This window comes from Diorhabda carinulata, chromosome 7 (assembly GCF_026250575.1).
Source record: "Diorhabda carinulata isolate Delta chromosome 7, icDioCari1.1, whole genome shotgun sequence".
Lineage (NCBI taxonomy): Eukaryota > Metazoa > Arthropoda > Insecta > Coleoptera > Chrysomelidae > Diorhabda > Diorhabda carinulata.
The window spans coordinates 19,836,524-19,863,010 of record NC_079466.1 but is presented as its reverse complement, the minus strand read 5'-3'; the positions used below and the strand labels follow the sequence as shown (position 1 = coordinate 19,863,010).

Below are 26,487 nucleotides of genomic sequence, written 5' to 3'. Positions count from 1 at the left end.
TCATTTTTTATTGCCAACAAACATTTTTTCATTGGAAAGTAAAAATTTGGTCAGTATGGTTTACAAGGACTGAATATTTAAGTGGAAGTTCTGAAAATGTTGAACAACTTGCCAATCGAACAACAGTTTTCTTAAATTTACTGACTTGAACGTAGTATTAGGATGCTATACCTCACAGTACTTTGCTGACATTTACGTTTTCTTTTGTGTCTATCATATTCTTTTGTTTAGGTACATTTTTCTCAGAATATCTCCACAGCAATAAAAATCTGCTTGTGTCATTGGTATTACTTCTAAAAGATTTTTTATTTTTGTTTTTCTAACAGCGTTATGCCACTCTTCTGGTGAGTATATTGGCGTGGTTGCCATAAGCTTCGATTCATTTTTGTAAAGAGATTAAAACTAATAAAATGAAATTAGTTTCAGTTTTATGACAGAAAATGGACCATGTAGTTTTTGTTCACAAAAATGCCGCACTGCCAATGTTGCACATTGCTTTTTATACACTCTTTGATGTTCATATTTTGCATATTGTAACTAAACGCCAGTAAGTATTTGAGACAAACCAAAACAAAAACTACACATACCCCTATCTTACTAACTCAAAATATGATCAAATTTTATCTTCGGGTATCTCAAAAGGGAGGGAAATATTAAATTCTCATAAAATCCTTAAGCATAAGAAATATCCAAAATAAACTTACTAGATTCCTCTTAGACATGCTTTATCACTATTGCTGTTCTTTGTATTACTTTTGGCACAACCAAAACAACCATTTTAACTTAGTGAACTTCTAAGATTGTTTATAGGTATCTGTTAAACACTGATGAGCCGTTAAAAAGTATTGGGGAGCAAAACATGACCAAACGACAAAACATAGACTTAGTTATGTAAATGCCGAAATCCACCAGCAAGGTTTCGTCTTTAATATATAATAAAAATTGGTAAATAGAGAGTTTGGAGATTGATTACTACTTTTAAATTAAAGTTTCATGAACCTATATTTTTTATAGTTAGATTACATCTTTAGACTATAGATGAACCATAAAGAATTTGACCAAATGGTGCTTGCTCATGTTATAAATCCACTTCAAAACTGGACGGAATTATAAGAATGAAATAAAACCAAATCGTTTCAATATAGCTTTTTTTTATTTTTCAAATGGAATTTGAATTATCATACACGCTGTTAACAGTTAGTGGGGAAAGGGATTTTGATTAGTTTTTTTGACAGTGATTGCTTCTTTGGTACAACGACTAAGGGACTATCATCTAGTTAATTAATCAGTCAAAGTAAATAATCATTATAAAATTGTTCCAAAAGTTCTCTCATAAACATATATTACAAACTTAATAACTATAATTTTGTGTATAAAAATTTAACGTTATTTTGATTAATTATATCTATATAATTATCAATATATATTGTGAGACTTTTGACTACTGTTTAATACCTTAATTTTATTAATCAAAGTTTCCACAAATCCCAATTAATTATTTCCCAGACGATAAATACATAAGTATTCGAAAGCTCAGAAAATATATTAAAATTAGTGTACTTTGGTGTTTCATTGCCACGTTCCCAATAATATACATTTTTAAGGAATGGTGAAAGTTTTCGCTGATATTTTATCATTTCCTGTTAGGGAATAGTTATTTACGTTATAAGTACAGGTAGTGATTTAGTACGGTACGAGTTAGATGTTTATGGAAGAGACGCCGAAGAAGCCGACTCTAGAATATTTAATTGAGTACCGTAATAATAACTTTACGGACGTATATCGTAATATGTTTTTTTTCATACTGACTGTTTTCAGTTTTAAATGAAAAGCAAAATTATATTAAAATATGAAATGTCATATTTGACAATTTTACTGAAAAATAACTCTTTTGATTATTGTTTTATTATTTAAAAAAATAAAAATTAACAGAAGTCACTAAGGTAACATTGTAAACAAATGTATACATATTGAATTTTTGGAAATATAAAAAATATTTTCCCTAAGAATGGTTGATAATTCAAATAGAATTGCTGAGAAACGTGCGGAAGCAGTAGGGCAAATTATTCCAATTAAGTCTTCGGAATTCGAGGTAAAAAGTGCTGATGAAAATCATACCGTAGTAAGTGCTATTTCCTGGAATCAAATTAGTACTGTGAAGTACAGTATGAAAAAAATAGATTTTCGATTATCAATCTATCTAGAATAATTGAGCTTTGTATTTTGAAAACCCGTGAATTAATAAATATTTTACAAATAACAGTTCAATCGAAAGGTTATGTGTTAATTCAGTCAAATTACGATATATCTGATGTGAAATTGATAATTGATATTTTACTAACATCAACACTTCACAATCAACTCAATGAAAGGATACCAAAAACTTTGTAACATACTATACTCTGTAAAAAAAGTTATTAAAACTGCTAATCAATTAAAAAAAGTGACTGTAAAAGGTATTTAGTTAACAGAAAGTTTCATTTTGGTCAGTTATTTGAAAGGAATCCAAATAACTATTTTTTCGTACGTACAAGAAAATTTCTCACAATATATATTGATTTGATATTTTAAAATTCACATCTATATCTAGATCACTATACTAATAAATTCAAATAATTGCAATATTGAAACCACCAGTGAAAAGTTGTAGTAATTGTTTGAAGTACACAATATTTTAAAGAAAATTGATTTCACTCGTTGTCATGACGAGTTTATTTCAGAATGCATAAGAGCTGTAGCATTTTTTGAATCCATTATTTGTTTGGAATCAAAATATTAATATACAATGACTTTCGACATCATACTATTGCGGCGTATACTAGTTGAAATCGTCTTTTTTTTTTTCGAAACTAATGTATGATTTTGAAACGATCAATCAAAGCATGACCCATTCAAGATTTTAGTTTTCTGGTAAGTCATATACTTGCTGATATATAATGCGTCCGTCTATTTTAAAGCCAACAAAAAATCGATAGAATCCAAAATAACAAGGACTAAGTTGAAACACAAAACATAAACAAACAATGTGAAAATTCAAAATAAAAGATAATGAGAATCATCTAACTTCTCAAAACTTTGATATGTTTCGAAGTTATATTTTTGAAGTGTTTTGTAAATTCCAAAGTTGTTTAGTATTTTTTAGTTTGGTTGTTTATTTCTTCTAAGCTCTCTTTGTATTGATGTACCTTTCCTGATATTTCATTATACAGTTATTGTGTTCAAAACAAAACAAAAATAAACTTATTGAACAGAATTTTAAAATATTAGAATGCAACCAAAAAAAAAATAATTATAATCTAAAAACAGTTTAGTAGGATGAAAAATTGAATAAAATATTGTTTTTTGCACTTAAATCTTATCATCCTCATATTTTAAGACTTAAATTTATAAGAGGAAATGAAAAATATACTTATAAAATTTTTCTATCGCAAACTATTTGAAATAAGAATGTTGTAGACTAAGAGATATTGACTGAAATTGTAAAAGATTCCCAAGCAACGCTTATTCATTGCTAACGCAACTTATAAGGGAGAAAACGCTATATATTCGCTCACTGCTAATTGTTATTTATTTTTTATGATGAAGATTCTCAAATCCCTACACTCCAGAAAAATTTTTCACCAAACATATTGAGAGAGCCGCGATAACATGACACAGGGTTTAATTTTCATCCCTTCATAGGGGATGAGTTATGTTCTCACGGGCTGCCGCGGATCTATCGACATGTTTGAGGGTAAAAATAATTTCTTGCATTGGGGGATTCGACTATTGGCGACCAAGAAAATATGTTGCCACAATTTAAATTTCGGCTCCTTATGAGAGGTAAGCCATATTCTCGCGAATTTGTCGACATGTTGCAAGGTGGAAAAAGTTTCTAGCGTATAGGAAATGTATTAACTGCGCTCTAGAAAGTACTTTGAAACAATTTGCATTGTGCAAAAATATAGCGCTTTCTCTCTTATGCCTGGTTGCCATCTTTCAGCACCTCCCTGATTCATCATCCTTTGCACATTTCACTCTGCAATCGTGTGGTGTTATCTCATTATATAATTAGCTTTCAGCCTATGAATAAAAATAATATAACCTAGAAATCCCTTATTTTTTACATTGATCGAATATACCTTTTTTATTGATTTATGTTGAGTATTTCGTTCTACACAAAACGTAAACGCCGATTTAAAGAAAAATAAATTTTTATTATGAGGATCCAAGAATTGCTATGAATCAGTTCGAATGTTTGCTGGGACATTGAACATTCCAATCGGAAATTTAATCGATTGTTAGTGAAACGCTCAGTTGGATATGCGCATGCTTTAAACAATTTTGGTCTACATTTGAAGGTTGTTGAAACGAATCTATTGTATAATGCCATTTGAATAGTTTCTAAAACTGCATTTACCATTTAATGTAACACTGTTAAGTTCATACTGAATACACACCAATACTCACAATTACACTGTCTGACGCGCGTTTGATAACCAAGTTATCGTCTGCACGAGACTGAAGGTAAAGGTTGTTGAAATCCGCGTCAGACAGTGTAATCGTGAGTGTTGGTATAGTGGTGGTGTAAACAGTGTATTATTCATTAAGAATATCGTCAACGGTTCCAGAAATTCCAACTTACTTGTAAAGTTAAATAAAGGCAACAAAAATAGTCTCAGTTTTGAAAATATACTTGTCATAAACTAATAAGACAGAGAAAAAAGTCTTGACAGTGAACGTTCAACATGTTCCTGATCGTTACCGATAGGTAGCAGTAGCACTATGCCGACCAATATGAACCAATTTACCGTCTACCAAAAACATTAGTGGTTGATTTATCGGAGCAAACAATGGAGATCGACTTGACACTCATATGCACAAGTTATAGTAGTAAAATACAATAATTTGTATCGGTAACTGTTATAAGAGGGCTATTGAGAAAGGAAGGTGCTTCTGACTGATTTTTTCGTACATGCTGGCACAATAAACTTTTGATCTTTGCATGAAAATATGCGGTGGCACTCAATATTTCCCTTAATCTATCCAAATGAGAAATTTTTTCTCATCAGCCTTATAGTCCCCATCTGCATTTAGTGTTTTCACTTGGTTACAAGAATGACAAGCTCGCTAGTAACATAATTTTAACAGTTTTGTGAAAACTTCTGGTTTCTTTTTTACCTGTAATAATAAACGGTTTTTCTATCAGAACGAAAAAAATATCAAAATAAGTAAAAAGTTGGAGAAAACTGAAACTAAATTTTCTAATCTATATAGTCAATTAATCTAAAATATTGATATTTTCTTATTAGATAAGAAAGGTGCCTATAATACCGGATGCTTTCAAGTTTTATACGATTTCAACTAGTATTGGATAAACTTTGATCAAAAACAAAGATTAAGAAAATAATTCGAGCTACAAAAATAGATGTCAGTTACCTTAAAGTTAAACAAAATTGGATAAAACTAAAATTAATATCAGTTCAATATTGATACAATATAAAATGTTATTGAAATCTTATGCATTTTCTGATAATATAACAAAATATTATGAGGCAAAATATATGCGGACAATATAATACAATCAAACCTTAAAAGTTATTGGAGTTTGGATCCTCTGTTATTAGAAACTTCAGATATTGATAAACAAGTATTCTTTCATATATCATAGGGTTTGGAGGCTATTTCTCGTAATTCTTTATTATTAATAATAGTAATAATGTGAATAAAGCTCTTCACATTAAGCTTAAACTATATGGATCACAAAAGAAAAGTTAGATAATTACTGACACAGGACATATATCCACGAACTGGTAAGTACGGATAAATAAGTGAACTTCCACATTGTAAGGGAGTGAAATTAGCATTCCTAACTTAAAAAATCATTCAATACATAAAGCAACATTTTTTCGATTTTATTTTATAATTATCGAGTGTATTAAAGCGCTATTGTGACCTTATCAAGGTATTTGAATGCGTTAATTACTAATTTTTATTGACCAAACATTCCTAGTAAGAAATGCTACTTACAATTTAACCTCTTCTTTTATTTGGTTGTCTTTAGAGCGTATATACCAGAATTCAAATCTTTCACTTATGTTAATTCTATACTAGAATAATTTCTCATTTTATTGAATACTGTTTTTCAGATTCAATTTCTTCTGTGTACCTGTATACCCAAGTTTTATCGTTACATAGAGAAAACACGATTTCATGGTTTCTCTCTACACTTGAATGAACAATTACGAGAATGGCTCCAGAAGTATCTGGCCTTACTTAGAGATGGCGGTAGTTGTTTGAAAAGAGAGTACTGTATTACAAAGTACACAATTTATACATTTGTTTCAAGTTTGAAGATGCCACGTTGTTTAGTATTTGTTTGGCAGCCATAAATAATGAACGTTCTTAGTGAATTTGTGAACATGGAAAAAATTGTGGTACAATACTTTTATTTGAAAAGACCTTAGCCCAACCAATATAAAGCTGAGCTAGATTCTACTCTACTGTTCGTTATCAACAGTAAGTAAAATATTGGGTAGAAGGTTTAAACGAGGCTGAACGGAAATGCGAAGACCAGCATCGCAGTGGTCGACCAAATGAGGTGACGACTCCAGAAATATTGAAGAAAATCTACAAAGAGGTAAAAAGGACAGAAGAAAATAGCACGAGTAAAACAAGCCGTAAAAACACTCCATAGTTATGGAAATGACTGAAGAAAGCTAGTAAAAAATATTTCAAAATATAATACAGAATATAACCTCATATGGGGCAGAAGTAAGGCCAATGACAATAACAATAGGAAACAAAATAATTGGATCAAATTGGATTATAAGAGAGAGTTGCTACAAGTCACAAGATTCGATATGTAAGATCTACAGAAATATGACAACGAATGCGAGTAAAATGCTTCATAATAAGGAAACTAGAAAACAGAGCATTGTATTAGTATATTCACGTACAAAGAATATAGGTGACTAAAACGAATACTGGAATGTGCACCACCATGGAGGAGACCAACTCTAAGATGAGAAGCATACATTGGTCACCTGAGAGTAGGGGCGGAAATGTGAGAGAACTGTCGAGGACATAAAAAGACAAACTCGGAAGGGATAATGTCAAGAACAAGGAATAACCATTTGTATAAATTAGATCTTGCTCAAGAGGTTTGGAAAATGACTATGATAATTTTCAATAATCCTACAATCGACATAACTTTGAACTTTAAAAAAATTGAGTAGGGTTTCAGTTATGACGTTAAAGACACGGTTTTTTTTTTAATAAAAATTATAACTTATATTTTTCAATAAAACGTTTTTACTTAACTACATTTTTTTTATCTAACTTTTACATTCAACTATATTAAAGAAGTACAAAATTTGGAGAATCAATTCAATGAATTTGTATTTATTAAATGGTAATAACTCAAACAAAAAATGGAGTTACAACGTCACAAGTAACAATATTTTTTATACAAATTTTTCAAATATTATTCCAAACTCAAATAAATGGTAAAATGTAATGAATTAATGAGAGGAAGGATTATTGTTGTACACAAAAAATTTCAGAGGGTATCAATCACAAAATCGTCACTTTCTTGCTGTTTATAATATACTAAACTTTCAACCTTAATTTCCCACAAAACAAGTTTTTTGAGTTGTGACCCTCTCGTTCCCAGTGTGCGATATCTCATTTTATTGGCAACAGAATGATACGTCCAACGTGAAATTAATGTTTTAAAACATTATTATTATAAATATGTCAGCAATATATTCCACCTTGTCATATTTTGTACTAAAAACACTTTTTTGAGACCCACATTTCAGTATTTCATATGATGGTTTACATATTGTACTTGCAAGAATTTACAGGATCTGTTCAATCTATTATACCGCAATGGAGTAGTCGGTTGGTTGGCCGTTTCCACCAGCAGTAGGTCTAGACCACAAGGTAGATCTTAATCCTAGTTTCAATTTCTTGAGAGTGTCGATGTCGCATTCTGCTTCACTGAGCTCGGGTCGGTCGGGCGTGCTCTGATCTGTTGGCTGCCTCTCAGTAAAAGGCGTTTCTGCGACCGAAAGATGACTTAACATCTGTCTATGAGAATTGCTCCTCCCACCTTGAGCCAACCACCTTTCGAGAAAGTTGTTTAATAATTTGATTGTCAAATATTCAAAAAATGCTTTTATTTAGACTGGCAGGTTTGACTTAAAATTGTAGTGGTGACTCAATTCAGATTAAATTGAGAATAAAGTGAAAGACATATTTTGGACTATGCTTCCAGAAATAAAGTCACTAAAGTCAATTTGAGTGTATAAGGTAGCAAGAGATCAATTAACGCTATATCGATCATAAATTATTTTTTGATTCCAGGCAAAATAAGTTAGTTAGGCTCATTGGCGCAATGTGGAAAATAAGATTATTGATTGTACTAATTACCATGCAACTTAGCATTTGGTATCCAGGGTGTCAATTTGAAAATATAACACTCTCCATATTTGTAATGCCTCGTCTAGTGGAGGAGTCATAGAGTGGTACATACGATTTGCCTTCGAAATATGAATTTGTCGAATGAACATGGTGAAGTCTTGAACGCCTTCCACGTGCATTTGGTGATGAAAGTCGTTTACAGAGAACTATGTTTCGCTAGCATAGTGAATTTAAAACATGATTGGATGATGATAAGACACGGTTGTCTTAGTTGGTGAGGTGAATAGACAAATGTGCCGATATGGAGCGGATGAGAATCCTCGTTGGGTGGGAGAAGATCATGTCCAATGTCAAGAAAAAGCGAATTTTTCAAAATCCAAATATAGGACAATATTCAGATTGATTCTTTTGTTTCTATTAATTTTTTATGATTGGCTTGGGGCTGACGATCGCCTTGCTTACCTTCCCGGTATCCGCCCCTGCTTACCAAATCTCTATCTAAACTGGTAAATTTTCAAGAAGGCCAAGCACAAATAAGGAAAGAATTTAGACAGCGCCAAGTCATTAGGAATGTTGAAAATGGATTTCGATCGCCTTTTGATATTCTTAGTCACCATTGTATTCACTTATTGTACATAAAAAAATTGCGACTAGAAATACTAATCGAGGGATCCAGTACTACACCGAGTATTATTTGAATTGTTAAATTTATTTCAAATTATAGACTGTTTGTATAACTGCATAATTGTATTAGATATTGTCTAGTTTTCATAGAAATACATTTTAGGCTTTATAATCTACAGTTTATATAATGGACAATCTCAATTAATTTTTTTATGTAAAAAGCAAGCAAAAAAAAGGTAAATCTTGTTATAGTCGATTGATTCGAGTGATGCCAGCCGTGGATATTGAACTTGAACTTCTATAGGCTGTGTGTTTGTGAAAGGCGGGCTTTGGTAGCTGATTTCATAGGATTGCACTTCTTCAAATGAAGGAGTCCCGATTAAATGACGTTTTGGGCGTCCGTATACGAATTATGTGTTCACAAGCCACAAGTATATGCTTGGGAGTCGAGCTCCATATATGCGAGCAATATTCCAAAGATTGACGAATCTGAGCCTGTACATGATTTGTAGCTGTTGCGGAGTATATAACTTTTTGGTCTTGAAGAGGGTCCAAGTTTTTGTAAAGCTGCCTTGACTAAATTGGCCATGTGGACATATTGCTTCCAACTTCAACAACCAACAAGCTTATTTGCGTTGATGGTAATATTATATGTCCAGACAGGACCAAATCATGAGCTGCAGTATAAAAGTTGCAGTCTGGGTCTTCGCTGCACTAAACTCAATCAGATTGCTTCTACCCTACTCCAGAATGTTTTCAAGATCGGTATTGATGGTGGTGATCTGGGTGATTTGGGTGTGAGCAAAGTTTATTATGGCAGATGATTTGAACGACAACACCAGTGTGCCATCGTCGGCGAAGCTATAGATCGGGTTTGCAGATCGAGTAGATCGTTGATGTGCAAGAGAAAGAGAGTAGGTGACAGGATATATCCCTGGAGAAGACCAGAGTTCATCTCAAACCTTTCTAAGGTGTGTCCATCGATAGCGACCTGGATGGATCAGCTTTTGAGAAAGCTACTAAGCCAGTTGATTAGTGCAGACGACAAACGATATGATCTTAATTTATTAGAAGCCTTCTATATGTCCAGTGGTATTGCTCTGGGTTTCCCATATTTTTCTATAACTTCAATGCATAGGCTGGTAACATAGGTCAGGGTTTTATCTACGTTTACGGAAGCCGTATTGATAGTCGCTTATAATATTAGCAGACTCAAGATATCGCAAGATAAGCTCGTTAATGACTTTCTCCATGACCTTGGCGATGGCTGGGACTAAAGCAATCGGACGGTAGAAGTTGGGAACCGTCTTTTTCCCTTTTTTTGGTATGGGTTGAACCTAAGCAAGTTTCCGATTTGCAGGAAATTACCTAGTACATCATCATCTCTATCATATAAATTTAAATGATATGTACGCAATTGCTAATATATATGTTTTCATTTTATAAGCAATACCTAGTGACTTTATTCGTATGGAAAACAATAGTCTACATCAACAGAAAAAATTGGCAAGTGGAGGTAACAAACTAACTGATTAATTGAAATTTAATTCTATTATCACCTACCTGTTTCTGTTTCTTCGAGGAAGCGACTTCTGATCTGACATCGGAGAGATATCTGACGAGGTACTCGATTGAGCACCATGATAAAGGAAGCCTGTAATGAATAAATTGAATTGAATAAATTTTAAAATCAAGATATTTTCAAGATAGATAAATATTCTATTTTTGAACAAATTTAATTGCAATATGAATATTTATATTATTACATGCGTCAGATTTTTATACTAAACCACAAACGACAACATCAGCTTATGACTTTTCGGAAACTATAATAACTAAGATCGGTTTGACCTGATCATAATCCGACTGTTGAGGAACCGATCCAAGTGGCGATCATTGTTGTTCGAAATCTAATCCAGATAATCGGGTCCTAGTTACATGATATGAGCCTTTATACCCTGGTATGTTTTTTTGATCTTAAGTTATGTATTCTGGAGATCATGGTTTGAATTCGAAATTTCCAGCGAAAATTGGACGCGATGTTCAAAAACGATGAAAAAAATCTGGTTCTGGGCTATGATCTACAATCAGCTAAAAGATGATCTACATGACCTCAGATCATAGTTTTCGGAAAGCCCTTTTGTTTCATAATTTAACAACTTGAAGCGGCAATTATTAGGAGATCATTAAATTCAATATTCGTCACGATATGAGACAAGAAAGTAGTTGATTTCTCGATTGAAAAAAAGTAGATCCTTGTCTCAATATTGCTGCAATCACTTGACTCTTTGAGCTTTATTTTTTTCGCTTGATCTTCCTCAAGTACTTCTTACATTTTTTGATTTTTTTTCTTCCGATACTTCTGCTCTCTGATATTCATTCGATCTACAATTGTTTATTTATTCTCAGCTTCTTTTCGTACTTAGGAACGTACAGGGTGTTTTTAAATTCATGCGACAAAACGCAATTTCCTCAGCGTACCTCTTTCCGAGATATCTTCTTTGAAAGGTGGTGACTAAAATTGAGTTTTTCTTTTCTAAAATTGCACGACGTTCATTTATTTTGGCTAGACGTGGTTATTTCCAGCATTTATCATGATTCTTGTTACATTTTACATCTTCACTGTTTTTCTTCATACGATCAATCTCTACCTGAATTTTGACGGATGAATTTAGAGACACCCTGCATATTGTTATAGGCCTTATTATTCTATACCCATCTTTTTTTAATCAATACTTTTTATGTGTTTTTATTTGTTTGGTCTACCTGATTTTTTACCATTATTTTTTCTTCAATCTCCATGTTTCTTTCCCCTTTATGCTCATTATGCACAGACCCAGGACCACGGTATGGCTCAAATTTATTTTTTACCAAATAACAGTAAAATAATGGTAAGATAATTGTAACATAATGGGGGTACGACATTTAGTTTAATACTTACTATGTTTGTGTTTCATATCTAATTGATTGGAAGACTCAGTTCGACTGGACGTTAATTGATCTTGATCGGATTCGCTATCGTCACTATCCACGTCGGTTTTTCTATTGGCGCGTCTTCGACCGTGCCCTTTTGTACTTTGGAATTTTTGCTGGAAAGCATATAGAACTCTTGGATTACTTAAAATAAAACGGAACTCAACATAAAACAATTAAATTTTGAAAATGACTTAAAATCAAAATACAATAGTCTTATCATTTATATTTCGAAACAAAACAATTTTTAAAGGTTAAAAATTATATATGGGGGGCATAACATTTTTAGAAGTGATAATTAATGAGATAAATGGCCTAAAAAAATTGGGAAACACTGCTCTATACAGTCTTGTTGAAAGTAGCAGTATTAGGGCAAGCTAACAGTGGACATGACCTTGTGGTCGTTGAAAAGATTCGGTTACATACATTTTCTTTATTTAAAACGTCGTTTTTTAACATTTTTCTTATCATTTATTCTATTATATTAATGAATCCTGTAGGGACGTCTATGTATAAACGTGATTTTAATATTTATATGATAAAATTATCTTGGATCGTTGGCCACAAAGTTGTTTTGAAAAAAATTATCGGCGTAATTTTGCTTAATAAAAATCTACTCGGTTGATGAAAATTTATTGTTTTATTAAAGTTTTGAATCGCGGGCCATCCATTTTAACAATAACAAAAGTATTTAACAATTTGTCGGCACCTGTATATAACTGGATATCACACTTTAACTCACATTACATTTTCACTTAATGCATCACCCAAATCGTTGAGAATTGGCATTCGGGTCAACTTTAATTCAAGTATTGAATCACTCCGCGTTGCTCGATACAATTTAGAGGTATAACAAAGCGTATTTCACATATTAGAGAAAACGGTTTGTAGGTAAGATATTTGAATATTTAGCTCAATCGCTAGGAGTGAGAATGTTATTATTTTAAAGAAACATGTATGTATGATGACTTATAATTTATTATCCGATAACTTTTTTCCGGTAGGAAAAAAAATTATTCGCATATCATCATATGAGTACCTACAATATTATAATATGGCGAGTTTCGTTGAACAGATGAGGTGGCAGGCGGAGGCGATGCACAACCTTCAGTTATTGGATGTTCATGGTACATGAAACTATGTAGCATCGTATTTTGTGGCAAAGTGCTAGGCTCTGATAACTGAAACGTTGCATATGGTGATATGTCTTCTGAAGTTTCTGTTGAATTAAATTTACACAAATTAGAACACAGATGTTTGAAATAAAATAGCAATTCATCTACTGAATTTTTAAACAACAAAATAACAATTGAAATTTGAACAATATTCATGTATAAGTTCTTTTTTTAATTTATTTGTAAAATTGAACCTTTTTATGTGTAATTAAACGTCAAATTGCTTAGTCACAACTTCCTTCTGAATTTAAAAACAAAACAGAAGTACGTCAACATCGCTTTGTGGAAGGTTGGACTTTTTACAATGAAAATTATCGTACAAACTGAAATGTATTGATATATTAGTCCAAACTGTACGGGCCTAGAACCAAACACTCTAAAAGCCTGGGCAGCGCACCAAGCATTTTTAAAGCAGAAATCTATGCACTTGAATAATGTGTTCAGTTCAATCACTAGACGAACTATCACAAACAGGAGATCATTATCCTGTCCTATGGTCAAGCAGCCATTAGAGCTCTAAACTCCAATATCATAAAATCCAAACTCGTTTGGGATTGCCTGGAAAAATTAAATTAGCTAGGTAACAAAAATAAAATGGATTCCGGAATACACCGGAGCGAAGGGAAATGAAATGGCTGATAAGTTCGTTGAAGCGGAGAGAGACAAGCCCTTCGGAAGACCCGAACCCTTCTGTGGTATCAGCTACAGAACAATGGAAAAAGAACTGAAAAATAAAGAAGATAGGAGCAAAACCAATTATTGGGATAACCTACAGGAGCCGAGACAGCCAAAGACTCTTTTGGGAAACTATAACCAGAGTAGATCTGCTGAATGTCATCAACCTAAGTAAGAACAATTTACGAATACTAATAGTAGTTCTATCGGGACATTTTGTCGTCTCAACAAACACCTGAAGAATCTAGAACATTCTCACGAAGTGTGAAACACTAAGGAACTCCAGAGCACTACACCTGAGACCGCTTGAAATAGAAGACAAAAATTTCTGGCAATCAAAGCCACTCCACATTCTAGACTATTATTTAAAAGGAGTGGGATTGATGGATCAGCTGTAAACACTGGATTCTCTAGTATCGCAGCAAGAAAAGGGGTCGCAGTATATACGAGACACCAAATCTACATATTCATACATATACATTAGTCCAAATGGTCTTTTAAAGAGGTTGGGTACCTTCACCCTGTATATTTATATCTCTGAAAGACTGTGAAAAAAAAGTTCGAACCAGGAATATACCATTAACTGAAAATAATTAAAAGAGAGGATATACGTCTTACGAGCTGCGTTTATATCATCAACTTTTATATTTACTTCTTACTGTTACGAACTAGATCCGCCAAATAGCCAGTCCACCCTGGATGTAGTGGGATTCCAAAATTTGGCAGAGTCGCGAAGCCTTTAATGTCTGTTATTATATAACTTTTCATTATAGCAGGCGGTTTATTTATATTATTTCTTCTGAACTTATTTCTAGGAAGGTCTATTTATTAGTTCAGTTAGTTTATAATAAATAGTCGTAGTGAGAGGGCCGAAATAGAAAGTAAACGAAGAATTTAAATAAATTATTATAGTTACTTAGTGTTAGTGATAAGTAGATTATTATGAGTTGTGTATAGTGTTTAAATAAATTAAGAATGTACGAGACAGAGTTTATTAATTCACTCCACGGATAGAAATAGTGTAAATAAATAAGAAAAACATTACATTACTTCATTTAACCAAGTACAAAGTTTAAAATATCGCAATTCCGATTTTAATTGTGAACCCAGAATAGTTTGTTGCTCCAAAAAAACTGAAATAGTATTGTGGAGACGACAGTATTTAATGAAAATAGGTGCCTACAAAAACGAGAATAGGAAAATCTGGACGAAACGTTGGTAATCGCAAATCTTACTTGGTCCAAAATTTGAGTTGATAAATCCATACTTTTTAGATGGGCTCTCAACTGGATTGAACAACCTTTCAGGTAAAAATCACTCAATTATAATAGAGCAGTAAATAAGCAGTAAATTCTTCTCTTCCAACTAGTCGATTCAAAGAAAACGGGCGACTATCATGAATAGATCGTTTGGGAATAAGACAGCCACAAAAAAGTCCCAAATCAAGACAGCTTGCGTTTGAAAAGTATACCATTCGAGAAAAATATGGTGAAAGCAGAACTTTTGAGGATAGTGAATGAACATAAAATAAAATATGATATATTTAATAATAATAACCACGCGGTCTTTGTTTAGTACGATTCTGTGCAAGCGTCACGTTATGTAAACCATGATAATATTTTTGAGCACTCCGTTTCTTTGATGGACAGAGTATAATTATGTTTGACATATAGAGAGCTTGTTGTTACACCAATACTTTCGATTAGAAACTTTGAAATCAAAAGTAGTTACGACGTCTGATTGATCAATTAGTATAATACATGGTTTACCTGGTATTTTTTCTCCAGCTTGTAAGGATACCTTATGAATTGTCGCGTAATATCGTTCTCTTTGAGCTTCAGCGTTCTGCTGATTATCTAATTGTTCTTTAGCGGCATCATGGTGACCTGAAACGTAACCTAAAATTAACAAAGTTGAAAAGAGTCCTCATGTTCAAAGTACTTACGTCTTTTCATACAGAGCAATGCTCCAATCGCAGAGATAATTATTGCTATAAGTAAAATAACTAGTGGTATGATAACTTTCAAATCTGAGTAAAACGGATAATCATCATCCCCTTGTTTCATTAAATCAGGAGGTGGCACATCTAAAAATGATTTTTTTTGATTAGGTTGGTCATAGATAACAAATAAAAAATATTCAAGGGTATTGATGATTGATAGAAGAGGTCTAACTACCAAAGATAATAATTGAATCGAAAAAAAACTACTTCCTTTGAAATTGGTAGTAATAACAAACATCTTCATTGGTCATACTAACTTCAACTCCCATTGAAAACTAGCGACCTAAGTACCTTTAATTTGTTCATCTAAAGCGAGTCACAGATAATGAATAACAAGCTTGACTCATATCAATTTGTAGAACCATCGAAATTTCTAAAAAGTTTTATTACAGTAACTCGAAATATCCTTCTCGCATTCACGGACTACTAGGTAGTTAGGTCTTAAACTGAATGGGCAGACCACAGGTATTCAGATCTTATTAAAAATATCTACGTAAAAATAGCTCTAGATGTCGAATTTAATGATAACTGGGCTACAAAAAGTGGAAGTGTCATGGCCATGTAATTCCACCAAATATTTGCATCCAGGTATTGGTATATGCATTGAAGAAGCTGGATCGAAAAGGCGTGAATCTATTTAAGTTACCTGTGATTTTATTTTTCAAGTCAAGACCCCAAGAAACTAGTTGATATGCTTGAAGATCTGAAGGTGGCGTCAAAGAGTATGAGATTGTCCTTTCTATAACTAAATGCAAAACGTATCGGAATACAGCCACACCATGTACTCAAAAAAGGGTCGGCCTAAGCTGGAATATTTTCAGGAAATTGGGAATTAACGTGAAGAATAAAAGACTCCCTGCAAATCTGAAAAAGAAAATATACGAAACCGGCGTTCTTCTGGTAGCAACATACGACTTTGGTATGGAGAATTTAATCAAGAAAAGTTCTGGAGAATAACCCCAAAATACAAGAAGGAATTGGCCAGCTGACCTAAGAAATGGTTGAAAAGAATGTTTCGCTGGAAACTGAAAATTATCACACCAGATAGGAGCGCGAAATAGTTCTTAAGTTAATACATGAGCTTATAGTTGTTTTGATTATTATTGAATACATAATAAAAAAAATTAAAAATTTGCGTTTAACAGATGATAATTTCCAATGCAAACTTTGGCTATACAGTAAAGTTTTCTTTCATTAATTTCGGTTGTTCCATAAACAAATAATTAAGTACACAGTGATCATTTCACGGTAATTTGAAAAGGGTAGTGGTGCTATAAAGTTTTTAATTACCCCCATCTTTTGTGAGTGTCATAAAATAAAATTCTTCAGTCGCAAATCCAGCAACGTTATGAGCTTCTAATTTGACAACATATTGAGTGGCAGGTGTTAGACCCGTAATAGACGTTCTTCGTTGTGGTTTTAATGCATTGGACACTGGAACAAAACATTTTTTTAATTAAAATGCAGTTACCTACTACATCAAACCACAATATTGTTTACAGAGAGAGAAATGCTTTATTGTCAAAAAATTGTTACAGTTTGTAGACAAAAGCTTGTAAAAACTGAAAAATAAACATAAAAATACCCAAATAAAGATACAAATAAAATAAAATTTCAATTTACAGAAGTAAACCGCAATGAGCAACACTTTATAAGTATATAAGTCGCTAGCAAAAGTTAAACCAGTATGCAGCATGTCCGGAATTGAATAGTATTATTATAAGTAGGCAAGTGATTGTACATTTTTTTGCATTGTAAAATATTGAGCTTCGAACTAATTCTGAACGTGTTCTAAAGTGGATAGCCGTGCAACGATTTTTTTGAAATTTGAGAAGCGTCCTTACGAATTAGGCAAACGGATTCGAAGATGAATAAGGAAGGAAAAGTCATAATGTTATAATTGAAAAAATTATTCAATTGAGATGAATCATTGCATTGTTTACTCATTTTAATTTTTTCAGCTTTTTATCATATCGGTCGAGATTTTCTTTGAACTGAATCGAAATGAATAAGACTTAAGTATAGCACTGTGAGCTGCATTCAACTATTGTTTAATTCTTGCTATAACATTTCTTGTCACCAAAACTACTTAGACTCGTTGATAACAGATATAGTAGATTGCAGGTATAACTATTTATATTTAAAAAATATGTATTTGTCCACATAAATAAAAAGTAGAGGTCACTACAGTTGCTGTTATTAGAGATAAGAAAGATCTTTGACGGTCATAACATCTGCATGGGTATTCTAGGAATTTATTACAAATTATTCATTGAAAAATTGGAAAATGGTCGCTACAACCAAGATCGTAAGAGATAAAATCCATCTAATTTGTCACGACAAACAGATGGAGCTACAGACCATTAATTTGTTTTGGTAAAACAGTGGCTGAATAATAGATTTAGTTTTTCACAAAGATGGATTGGTCGAAGAGAAGCAGAACGATTGCTTGACTCCTAAATTTATCTTTCTATGATTGTTAAAACAATGCCTGGGGATTTGATAGATTTAAAGAGAATAAGTTTCCTATGTTTAGAGAGTTTTAGACAAAAGTTTTTGGTCTAAATGTCAGAGAAAAGCTTCATCACTTCATCACTTCATCACTGATTAGACGATGATAGACAACGTTTCAAAAATTCACTGAAATATTGATTTTTGTGTTCTAACGTAAAATATCCTCAAATTTTTACTTGATATTTTCAAAAGTATGATAAAAATGTTCTTGGAAAAATAGTTGCACCATTTTTGAAATAAGATTAATATCCTTATGAGATTTTAGGAATGTGTGCGCCCCTGATAGACGGTTGATGTATTAAATTGGAAATCAGGATACAAATTTGAAAATAAATGTGATGTAATTCTACGACTTTTTTTATAGGAACCAATTTATTGAAGATTGTGCATTTTCAAATTGATATATGATAAATGTTCGAAAATAAAGTTCTTATTAACTGTTCTTACCTAACGTCCATTGTGTATCAGTCGCTTTTTTATATTGAAGGATGAAATATAAGATAGGGCATCCGTTGTCTGGCCAGACATGTAGTCGTAAAACAACCGAAGTGGAATTTGGGGAAATGAAAGAAGCCAATGCAGGAACTCCCGGTGGGTGACCCTGAGTTCTTGCCTGAAGCGGATGGCTTGCTGGCGAACTTCCGATTTTGTTGTGAGCAATCAAATAGAGGTGGTACGTTGTTCCACACGACAAACTCTGGAACGAAATTTTGTTTCAATTTCTAAATAATTCAACATATTTTTGTATATTATTTACAGTATGTATATTTCTATTTACAGATTATTCTATATTTGTATTTGGCAATTTTGTTTTACCTTACAGACTTCGCCATTCTTTTAACTATAATTTGAAATCTTCATTTTAGGTTTCGTCATTAAGCCTACATATAATGTATTCAAATCAGCATCAATGACATTAAATATTTTCTATATCTAAGAAGATCAAACAAATTTCAAAGTTATGTAACGTTATAGATTAAGCACCTTCATGTGAAAGATCCGACAATTCATTTCTTTGGCAGGCGCTTAGAAGGTCATAAGTCAGTTTTCCGTGAAAGGGGTAACTTTTACAGGGACAACCTGTACAATCTAAAGACAGCAAAAATTAATTTTTCGATCGATTTTTCATGAAAAAGTTTAACTCGATAAAATTTATGGCTTATTAGATACGTAGATTATTAGATTGTTGTTGCAAGGGAAACCGTTCACCATAAAGAGACATTCTGAAAAAAACTGTAATTATTTACTGAAAATACTTATAGAAGATGTATAAAAAAATCAAATATTTCTAATTTAACTGCATGTGATCATAATTGTTCTCAGTGGACAACTTGTACTTCTACACATTTCCGGAGTCTACGAAGGATATTACTTAGAACTTGAAAGAGCATTCCAAGATTCTGGTTTAAAGCGTCACAGTGGAAATTTATTCTATCGATCACTTTGTTCCTTGAGTTTACCGATCTTGCATATACCAAGTTTTTTAGGACATCCCCAAAAAAATCAATCCATCGTAAGACAGGACTAATCCATATTGTGTGATAGTCCTTTAAACATACGATGGAACCCATTGCCATTTCCTAAATTATGGAAAATATCATCACATTTTTCATGATAGGGGGATATAAACACAAGGAACGATAGAATAAATTTTCATTGTGATGTACAAGGGAGACTCTTGGAAAACTCTTCAAAGTTCAAAGAAATAACCTCTGTAATAGTAGTAGTAGTGCAAGGTGCCCACTTCGAAAATGTATTACATTTTTTTTATATTATTTATTATACTATTTAGTAAGTTGTAGGCTTACCAACAAAATTTTTCTACATTCTAATTTTTTTCATTTGTAGGGTAACATGATGTTCGACAGCATGCAGTTCGATTAGAAATGTTTGATTGTGTTTTAATATCTCCTGTAAAATAATTAGTTGTACTCAAATAAGAGCATTTAAGCATTTGCCGAGTCGGCACAAATATCTTTTGGGTCTAATTACCCAAGAAATCTACAGTTAAATCAGTTAATAAAAGTCTTTTTTAGGTTATCATCATTTTACAAGCGTTTTTCATCCCTAGAGCTCTATAATGAATAATCTATTCGTAATATTTTCCATAAAAAATGTGCACTTGCGTCTTTGCGTGAAGCAAAACAACGAAGCTGGTGCGTCTAATCTTTGATAACGTTCCGCAGTATATAACAATCAGTATTTATTGTCATGTTGTCTGTGAGCTTGATCGGACAATTCAATTTATTTATTTTTTTCTTTTGAAACAAGAAACTTTTTTTCAAATGAATTTGTGAACCAGTACTAGTGTTTCAGAAATTGTAACTGTCATGCCAAAATTTTTGCTTTTTTCTAGTTTTAACCTAAATACCTACCATCTTTTTCATCTTTAGTATATTAATTTATAGTTTCTTATTTTTTAGAGTCTTTCGCATGTTTTTGTTACTAAATTGTTTTGACTTTATCAAAATATGATTTGACTTTGACAACTTGCATAATCGTATTAATAATTAGACCACCTAAAGCATGAATTTCAAAATTAAAATTTATCTTAACAAAAAATAATCTTTCCATCGTTATTACACTTCAAAAACACCCAAAAACAAATAAGTAGTATTATATATCAAGTACCTTATAATATTTTTGACGGTATTTACGTAGGACAGACATCTCAGTATTTAGAAAATAGATTGAAAGGCCACCAATACAGTAAAAACATAAAACTGTAGTAAGAAACCATAACATGTCAAAAAAACATACATTCAATTATGAAAATTTAACAATTCTTGAAACTGAATCAAATTTCTAATTAGACAAATCTAAATCAAGACAATTTATTAAGAAAAATTACACAGTACACAAATAATTTATGCTCTACTTCACTATAATGAAACTCCTAGTTCTAAAGCTTTCAATGAATAAATGGAACGAAACTTACTTTTAGTTCGTAACTTGTAGCGTGTCTTGATAAATGAACTTCTTCAATATCTCCGTGCTCTTTTTTATAATTGAGCGTGAATCCACTTATTGGAGCACCGCCATTACTCCCAGCTTTCCAGTGAAGTAAAACACTGCTACTAGTTGCACTGGTGACGTATAAAAGAGGAGCCATTGGGGGGATCTGGAATTGCAGTAACATCAGAAAGTTAAACTGTTGAAGTATTATAACTTATAGTCCATTCACTTAGCAAGTGCAGTTAGTTTTAGTTTGACTACTTTCTTTTTTCATAAATTTACATTCCGGCACTCGCCACTTTAGCAATACAACCATAAGATATAAATAATAATAAAAAATTAAGCAACTAAAGTTAAATCATGTTCATGAATTATCATGGGTTTCAAAAGTTATAACGTGCTTATAAAAAGTGGTTATATAGGGTTACGAACAAGTCCGCAAAATGGATCCTTAGGCCAGCCCTGTCCAGCTATAATGGAGTTTTAAAATTCGGCGAACTCGTGCATTTGATGTTTCCTTTTTGAATTTTTTATTATAGCCGGCAATTTCTAGGAAAGTCTATTTATTTCTTCTGTTTCTTTTTGCTCTACAACTTTGTAGAATTTTATTTAGGTATAAAAACGATTTGTGTAAATGCAGTTAGTCAGTTTCAAATAAATAGTCGTAGCGAAAAGAACGAATTAGTAAAAGTAATCGCAGAAATTATTCAAGTGATATTTATAAGTAAATTATTGTGAGTTAAGTGTATTGTATAGTGTGTAAATGAATTAAGAATGAGACAGTGTTTATTAATTCCCCCCATGAATAGAACAATTGTGAATAAATACAAAATGCATATGCAAAAATTGAAAATTCAATAACTATTTTTTTATAGTAAATAGGGTGAAAAAAAGATCGAAGGGTGTGGCGGGGGGTGTGTTAAAAGAGCACGAAAAGATGTTGTATAAATAGTGTTCTTGAGTAGAACCTAACCTAACCTTACCTAACTTGAAAATAATGGCCAACAGCTAATTTCACCTCCATAGATTGTAGTCCTAGAGACAGAATCTTTCTTTTTGAAACACTGCATATTTCTAAAGATCTAACTGCCCTGAGATCTCCTACTATATCTTTTGGTGGGAGATGCAATTCCCTCTTGTATATATTACAATTTTGTACACACAGTTTACCAATAAACCAAATTATTCACCTAACCGACTACCTAACTAAATATTAACCATAATTTATATTCAGGAAGTAGATACATATTATCATTTCGAATCCATTTCATGCAATCGTTAAGAGCTGGAGCTTAATCTTCTATTCACAAGGTCGTTTATGAATTATGAAGATTAACTTTGTTTCTATTGTTTCCACTCATGTATAATTACTTAGCATGCTAAACGAACGGACTATATTGAATATGTTACTCCCTCTGTAACTCGAATGAATATAAATTATTAGTTTTCTATTTAAAGGAAGTTCAAAAAGAAAATTATACTTTGAAAATTAATATATCCAACGGAGGATACCGTACCAAAAAGATTCAACTAGGATCAGAATTACATGAATAAGGAAATTAGTAATTACCTGCACAATTAGATGATAAATTATTCTGTCTGTACCTTGGCCATTGTCAACGTGACACGTATAGTTTCCACCATCCCCCATTTGAAGTTTTGATAGAATTAGCTCTCCCGTATCCAATAATTGGATGTTATGGTTTGCTCCTCCCTGTAATAATAGAAACAGTAACAACATCCAACGCCCTTTAGTTATATAGTTAAGTTATAGCTAGAGAGAGAAAAAAATCCCGAAACAAAGTGGATAAACTTTGAGTGATTATATATCTGCAAGAACTTCTTTTTATTCTCTTCATTTTGCGTTGATTTTATAAGATTTACTGTTTTGTTAGAATGCATGCAAATGAAAGAATTTTACTGTTGTTGGCGATATAATGAGGTCTAAATATTATATCATCAAAGGCATTTAGAGTTTAAAGGTTTTTTTCAGTATACAGAGCACGGTTAAAAGTCTTTTGATAATATATTCAGCAGCATCAAAAATAACCATTCAGAGAATAATTTCACAAATAAATGAAGTGCAATTTCAAATTAATCGATATATAATAATTTTAAGTTAAATTTAATTTTCAAAATGCCATCCAACTGTTTCTTTACAATAAGCAAATCGAGGAAACCTTTCTACTGGAGAAATTCTAGCTCTAGTCTTTAATTCTGTCTTATAACTCCTATAGATTTCGCGGTTTATCAAGATAAACCTTTGAATTTTATAGTCCAGGAACCAGGGGGAAATTTTTTGTATTATTTCTTCTCTAACGATAATTGGGGAAACGCATCAGATAGTTGTATCGTTGAATAGGGCGTTCTCACCCTCAGTTGGTGAGGATTTACTCTAAGCAAAACTTCACCAAATGACGATAAATTTTCAAACTTTCTCGATAAAATTATCAGGTGTTACAATTACGACTACGAAAGGAACACGCACTTAATCCAAGAATATGAGATCACTCTTTTATATTAAAAAGTTTACAGGCATCTTCACATCCTCAATAATATCAATAACTATAGATTATTATGTATGTATAAACTATTACAACAATTGCATCTCGTGAGCTAAAAAGTCCTCGAAAGAAACTTGGTCTGTTATCAAAACCCGTTCATATGTGGTCGAAAGTAATTACGCATCTTTCGCACCTATTATGAGGATACGCCTCGGGCATCATGGCGCACAGTTAAGAGTTTTTATGTTCAGTTTTACCAATGTACGAATCTTTAACTTTATGCCTCGAAATAGATGCGTAGTCTCGGCCGAGGTATGAAGAATTGAAGTTTTTCTCCATCACAACAATGCTCTTGCTTATTTGTCCGCTATTGTTTTAAAAAAACTTAACCAAACATTATAACGATTTCTTATCCCATAGACTATATCCCCCTAATTTGGCTCTCCTTGTTCTCAAACTTGAGAAAATGCCTTGGGGGAAAAGCGACATTCGGCAAATGAAGAAGTGATGACAGACGCAAACGTCATTCTGTGGAGCTTCCGGAGGATTATGCAACAGTTAAGAGGATTATGTTGAAAAATAAAATATTTGAAAAATCATTCTCCTATCAAATCGCCTTTGTATACAGAGTGAGTTTTGTATATGGAACGACTCAATTATCTTAGAAAAGGCTTGTACGATTTTTATAAACTTTTGTGTACAAGAGTCTTGTACACAAGCTTTGTTATTTCAAATGAATCACTCTGTTTTTAGAAATCCTTGAGAAATACTTATTATATTTCATCTGATGTTCCCTTTACCTAAATGCCATAATTTCTTAGTTATAGCTACATTTGCGTTATCCTCACCGAAATTAGAATATTACACATAGATGGCTATAACTGCTACAATAACAATACAATAACAAATTTGACGTTTAAATTATTATTGTAGGCGTAGAAGTCAACAGGAAACGTGTAATATCTTTAATAATTTATATCCTAACCGAAATCCCAAAACAAGATCTACTGTCAGTAAAATTAGTGAAAAAGTTTGACGAAACTGGTTCAGTAAAAGATTTATCCAAATCAGGGCGCAGAAAAACTGCATCAATTGAAAACAAATCTTTAGATGTTTGTGTCCTGTTAGAAGCCGATCCACATAATACTAGACAAATATTCTGGGAACTTGATATTTCGGAAAAATCCGAAATGAAAATTTTACGTGATGTTAAATTCCATCCATACAAAGTAACTTTGGTTCAAGAGTTGTCAGATGACGATTTTGATTAACGTGAAGAGTTTGCAGACTTAATGATGGAAAAATGTTACAATCAAAACGAACCAAAACTTTTAAGTACTGTTACGTTTTGCGATGACGCCACTTTTTGTTTTCATGGAAACGTACATCGGCATAATTGTATATGTATACTGGTCACGTAACAATCCTCGTTAGATGCGTGAATCCCATATCCAATATCTCGAAAAACTGGATGTATGGGCTGAAATAATAGACCCTTTTTCATTGATGGTGACTGATCCTGCGTATTTAGATTTATTGGAAAATAGTATTATACCTGAGTTGGCTCAGATATTTCCAAATCCAAATAAGTTTTTTCAATTACATTTGAAAAAACCTCATTATTAGAAATTTCAGGCAATAACAATATCCCAAACGATGATATTTGGCTACAACAAGATGGTGCCCCACCTCACTATGTGTTTGTGGTGAGGTAAAACCTAAAATGTGTTTCCCAGAAGATGGATTGAAAAGCGTGGTTTTATCGTATGGCCCCCGCGATAACCCGACATTAATCCTTTAGACTATTTCCTGTGGGTCACTTAAAATAACATCGTTTATAAAACGAAACCTGCCAATATTCTGGAAATAAAAGATAGGATTACCATAGAGATAAGAAGAATTGCAAAGTTCTAGAAATCGCATGGCTTGTTATATTTAAGTAAATGGACAACATTTTGAGCATCTGCTGTAATTACCTTTACTGTATGTTTCTTAAAATTCGTAATTTTTCTACTTCACAAATGTAGATCTATTTCTAGCATCTGAAAGACCTATTTGTGAAAGTAAATCATCATTTTAAAGTTCGAAACGACAATCATGTTTCATCGTTTTGTAATGAAATTACTCACAATTTCACACTCGGTTGCCTGGGGAAAACGATTGGTGCGAATAAGCTTTCCTGTTTAGAACGATTGTAACAAAATGATTGGCAATAACATTTCACGTAAATCTCACAATGATGTGCCGATTTGTAGTAAAATAAAGTGCAATTTTATATTTGACAGAAGAAGAATAAAACCGATATCACGAAAGACCAATATATTTGATTGCTCAATAATTTGAATAAATCTTTTTTTTAGAGAAACTACCTTCCACTGTATATACGAGTTTTATCAATTTGATTATGGGTATGATATGATATGTGTCGTTACCTTCAATATTTGATCATTGCGTAGCCATTCCCTCCTTGGTAATCCAACCGCTTCGCAATTAAACGATACAGAGCTACGCCAAGGTCTTACGATAAGCCCTCCGAATGAAATAATCCGAGCAGGAACTGAAAATTAAGACTATTATTAGTGTTGGAAGAACTTACGTTTTTTCTAAACCAACTATACAAGCTGTTAAGTTACGTAAACCAAGTTATTCACACTGAGTT

At 32.4% G+C, this 26,487-nt stretch overlaps 1 protein-coding gene across 5 annotated transcripts in view; it reads right to left on the bottom strand.

Moving 5' to 3' along the window:
• Positions 1 to 1,134: 1,134 nt before the first annotated feature.
• LOC130896195 (cell adhesion molecule Dscam2) overlaps positions 1,135 to 26,487 on the bottom strand; it is a 260,584-nt gene continuing 235,231 nt past the window's right edge. For 3 of the 5 annotated variants that reach the window (XM_057804116.1, XM_057804114.1, XM_057804115.1), the window contains 11 exons: positions 26,261 to 26,385; positions 22,895 to 23,038; positions 21,308 to 21,490; positions 18,817 to 19,066; positions 17,146 to 17,289; positions 15,799 to 15,939; positions 15,623 to 15,739; positions 13,047 to 13,222; positions 11,972 to 12,119; positions 10,594 to 10,684; positions 1,135 to 8,109 (listed from right to left, as the gene is read on the bottom strand). In XM_057804116.1, the coding sequence (XP_057660099.1) occupies positions 7,863 to 8,109; positions 10,594 to 10,684; positions 11,972 to 12,119; positions 13,047 to 13,222; positions 15,623 to 15,739; positions 15,799 to 15,939; positions 17,146 to 17,289; positions 18,817 to 19,066; positions 21,308 to 21,490; positions 22,895 to 23,038; positions 26,261 to 26,385 (1,766 nt within the window). In that variant the 3' untranslated portion in view covers positions 1,135 to 7,862. Of the gene's footprint in view, positions 8,110 to 10,593; positions 10,685 to 11,971; positions 12,120 to 13,046; positions 13,223 to 15,622; positions 15,752 to 15,798; positions 15,940 to 17,145; positions 17,290 to 18,816; positions 19,067 to 21,307; positions 21,491 to 22,894; positions 23,039 to 26,260; positions 26,386 to 26,487 lie in introns of all 5 variants that reach the window. The other 2 variants (XM_057804113.1, XM_057804112.1) reach the window with 1 other exon arrangement.